The following is a 4,331-nucleotide window of genomic DNA, read 5'->3' as shown; positions in this document are numbered from 1 at the left end:
CCATTTCAACATCCCTAAAATAAGAACAGAAAATGACTGTTTCTTTAAGAGAATAATTTGGGTAGTAATCATTTGCAAAGATTAGGAAGGTAAATGGAATGCAATTGGGATTATACTGATTAAGATTACTTTTAAAAGATCTATTAAATCCATTATGAAACAAGTATGAGACTTAACAGAAAAGGCTATCATGGTCTATCATGTAAGAAAGTACTTGCTTTCAAAGCTCATACAGAACAGCTACGAGAAGTTCCCAAATATCATCCACCTACAAACTATCAATTTTCCTAAGGTTGATGTTTTCCCTGGAGCCACCCTTGAATTAATTAAAACATCTATAAAAAGACAAAACACACTGTACTGAGGACTAGCTAACATGAATGTTTAAAAAAAAAAATCCAGATTATGGACAGACGAACATTCATATTGAAATTGCAGGTAGTTTTGATTTTTAGAAACTCAAATGTATACAAAACTGGCAAATTTATTGTCTTGGTACAGATTAAACAATCCTTATAAATCTGAAGGTCACCTGATAGAAATGTGTAAGTATTCGCAGCTGTGAACACATTTTTGGTACAGATTCTTGAAACTCTCTAATCCTTTTGTTCTCTTCTTCCTCTTCGGATGTAGTTACTCCCCACTCACCCTACAGAACAAAGTGAGAGAGATGTTTAACCTCACATTTATAAACTATGGGTCCAGCTAGCCAACTGGACTAAACAGACATGTTCATGCATCGAAATTCATCATAACAAGCCACATATTCAGCTTCTCATATTGTGACTGTCAACCTCTTCACACTGGTTATGCAGCAAATATAACTAGCAAGTTGTGTTAATGAATCTACAAAAGGTGACAAGTTATAAAATGTACTTGCCAAGAATTATTATAAAATAGACAATGGTAAATGAGAATTCCATAAGTTTGTGTGTGTTTAGGAATGAGCTGGTTTCATCACATATCCACTCTTCCAATTGAATGTATGTGTATGGTGGGAGGGAAAAGGATTTGACTTTTAGGTTTAGGCAAGACATTTTCCATGAGGGGTTCAGAGCTCTGAACCTACTCCTCAGTCTGAAACATCTCAAAAATGGCTGACTTTTAAGACATCCTGCAAGACCTTCTATTTAACCTTCTATGGAGTGTGTGGAAGCTGCTGATATATCCTCTCTCTGACTATATTTTTAACTTTTGGCGAAGGTACCTAACAACCTTGGATGTTTGTTTTGTCTTAAAAAACACATCCACTTTAAATTAAAAAATATATTGTTCTTCCATCTGTCTCAAATAATTGCCACACATAATTAAGGCTAAGATTGTGTCATGGAGGTCACTGAAGACACAGAATCCATGACTCCCAGGGACCTCCATGATATTTTCCACTTCAGCCCCAGGACGGCTAGCGCCCCCCCACAGTTCCTAGCCCTTCCTTCCCCTTTTGTCAGTTATTTTAAAGCAAAAGTCAGGGACAGGTCACAGGCTTCCATGTATTTTTGTTTATTGCCTGTGACATGTCCATGATTTTTACTAAAAATAACCGTGATAAAATCTTAGCCTTACCCATAATACATTGCACTGCCAGCCTTACTGTACCTCAAGTTCACGCTGTTTCTTTTTCTCTTCAAACTGCAACCTCAGCTGCAGCTCCTCCAAAGCAGCTCTGTACATTACATCTTGAGCACTCTGAAGCTCAATGATTTGATCAAAAATGGCTCGAAGCTGGTTAAGAAGTGTCTGTGAGAAGATTCAGAAAGGGTAAAAAAAGATTTTGGATATAAAAAGGATTTTAAAGCTACTGTTACATTTGTTGAGATTCTAAAGAATTATTTAGCTGAAAGCAAATTGGTAACCTAGAGCACAACTAAGCAGAAAACCCAGATTCAGGAGAAACATTAATACACTTCTTACTGGAACCAAAAAGGGCCAGTCCATATTGCAATAGCAACATGCTTCATCTCAAGCTCTGTGCCTGCATATGCACCCCAAATGCAAGCCAATGACCAACTTTTCTATCTGAAGATTATCACAATGGTTAAGAACATTAAGGGAAAGAGTGGAGTAAAACAGATGGCCAATAGTCCACTCCTCGATCCAAAATAATTCTGTTACCGCTACAGGAAGTCTGGAAAGAAAGAAAGCGAGAACATTTTGCAGTTCCTCTTGGTTCTCCTAAAAGATTCTTTTTAAATTCTTACCAGTTGTTCAGCTCCTACTAGCAGTGTAACACAACTGAGTTTTTAAAATAAAGCGCTTTGCTCTGGTATTGCCCTTTCCCAATTCAAAAGCAGCTTTTTTGGCTAATTGGCCCATCAAGGAAATAATTATTTGTATTACAGTAGTGCTTGAAGGCTCCCAGTGTGTTATGTGTTATAGAAAACAATATGGTACCCACCCCAAAGTGTTTACAATATAATCAAGGCAAGATGCAACAAGTGGGTGGATTACACCATTGAAATGAATATGAGAGAGGAGATGAGGGCAATGGTAATGAGAACAAGCATTTACATAGATCAAAAAGATAAACATCTGAAGTCTCTACTGGCTATCTATCTAGTAGTTATCTGTTGGCAGATTCCCATAACCATCATGGAAGAACAAGTCTTAAGAAGGTATCTGAAAGAGGAGAGGGTAGTGGTTTCACATTCTAGTCTGCAGAGGGTATTCCACACATAAAAGGAGGCACAGAGGAAGGTGTGAAGATTCTTGTGGGAGAAGTGGACAAATATGCAACAGAGACGGGAACCAGCATGTGGAGAAATGTGATAAGATACAAAACATGTAAATATTTAGGGACTTAAAAGGTAAATGCTAGAAGTAAAGCTGGTCAAAGCTTGTCAACATTTCAGAAAGTCAGGAAAAAAATTTCAATACAAAATTTACAATTTCTTCCCTTTTTTCCAATCAGGTCTAATCAGAAGCTTGTATTTGGTGTGGGGGAGATGGTAGTGGAGGGACTCAAAGCTGTGTGTGTCATCAGACATGGTCAGAATGATGCTGGAGCGGGAGTTAAAGGATACTCCATGGACACTATCTTCATTCTTGTCACTCAATCCTGTGATCGGTGACACAGAAAGGCAGGGTTGGGGGGCCACAAAGAGTTCAAAGTTTAAGTTGATGGCAAGACATCCTGGAGATGTTAGACGGGCTGAGATACAGGACTGGACAGAGGCAGACAAATTAGGGGTGGAGCTGTAGATTTGAGCCATCAGCCTAGAGTTGGTGGAAGCCATATGAGCAGAGGAAGTCACTTAAAGAAAGGGGTAACTGGAGAAGAGGATTCAGAGTAGCGATTGTGTACAGCACCTAGTCCAATAAGGCTCTGATCTCAGGGGGAAGATTCTAGGTGTTACTGTAATATATATAAAAAAATATTTTTATAATTTAAGCATGAGCTGACATAACAAAGCTACGATTTTATACAAAGAAAAAGGCTTACTCTGGAGTCGCTATCCAACAAACAGCGAGAGATGATTGTGTCCAAGAAAACTTCGTGAGCAGCGATGATGTGATCTAAGTCCTGTGCTTGTTGGACCTTGTTCCAGAGCTCATCCCATGAACATTCAAGTACCTAGAAACCAAGGATTCAGGGCTGAGCTGTTTTATATTTGATAGATTATATAGTTACTCTTCTACTTTAAATAGAAGACACATAAGTCACCTTCATTATTAAATGTGACTATTCTCCCTTTTTAACAGTAACAAATTAGATGGATAAAGTGTACCTCAAATGTAATGTAATACTGCATTTGATGAATGAAATGGACCATTTCTGATGCCAGAACGTGGCACTGATGCAGCACCCCAGAAAGCTCTGTAAAAAAACCCAGAGTTTATATGTTAAAACGAAGGACAGACATACACAAGCCGGTGTATTAATATTGTTTTATCCAACATACTAAGTAAGCTATAGCAAGACAGTCTTCATCACTAGCTTTAATACTAGTTAGCAATATTTGGGTAAAGATTTTTCTCTAATGAATTTCTATGCAATGTAAGAAAAACAAGGAACCAGATGTCTAATCATATAGTGTTTTATGGCTTTGCAATATGTAAAAGCCTTTTGCTTCTCAAATCCAAAAGGCAGAAAGAAATGCATTATAACTGCATGCAATATTTAAATATGAAAATCTTACATCTCAGCATCTCGAAAAAACACTCTCCTTGAGGTTTTTTTTTTTTAAAAAAAACAATTCTTCTGCATACTGTGCATGAAATATTTGCACTCTCTCAGATATTTTGAGGCAAAAGAGAAGGATGGTCCAATGTTTAGTGCACTAGCCTGGAACTAAGGAGCCATGGGTTCAACTCTCTGCTCCACCACAAACTTC

General features: G+C 37.7%; 1 protein-coding gene across 1 annotated transcript; it reads right to left on the bottom strand.

The window, feature by feature from the left end:
• Positions 1-532: 532 nt before the first annotated feature.
• LOC113408863 (gamma-tubulin complex component 3-like) lies at positions 533-4,122 on the bottom strand (the record flags this gene model as incomplete). Its single annotated transcript, XM_026662299.2, has 4 exons — positions 3,726-4,122; positions 3,440-3,571; positions 1,597-1,737; positions 533-649 (listed from the first exon to the last, which is right to left on the bottom strand). Coding segments are annotated over exons 1-4 (435 nt in total), but the record flags the coding sequence as incomplete, so codon positions are not given.
• Positions 4,123-4,331: the final 209 nt, after the last annotated feature.

Source organism: Terrapene carolina, unplaced genomic scaffold (genome assembly GCF_002925995.2).
Source record: "Terrapene carolina triunguis isolate 2854851 unplaced genomic scaffold, T_m_triunguis-2.0 Scaffold25622, whole genome shotgun sequence".
Lineage (NCBI taxonomy): Eukaryota > Metazoa > Chordata > Testudines > Emydidae > Terrapene > Terrapene triunguis.
The sequence above is the reverse complement of the archived record's forward strand: the minus strand, read 5'-3'. Positions and strand labels throughout refer to the sequence as shown.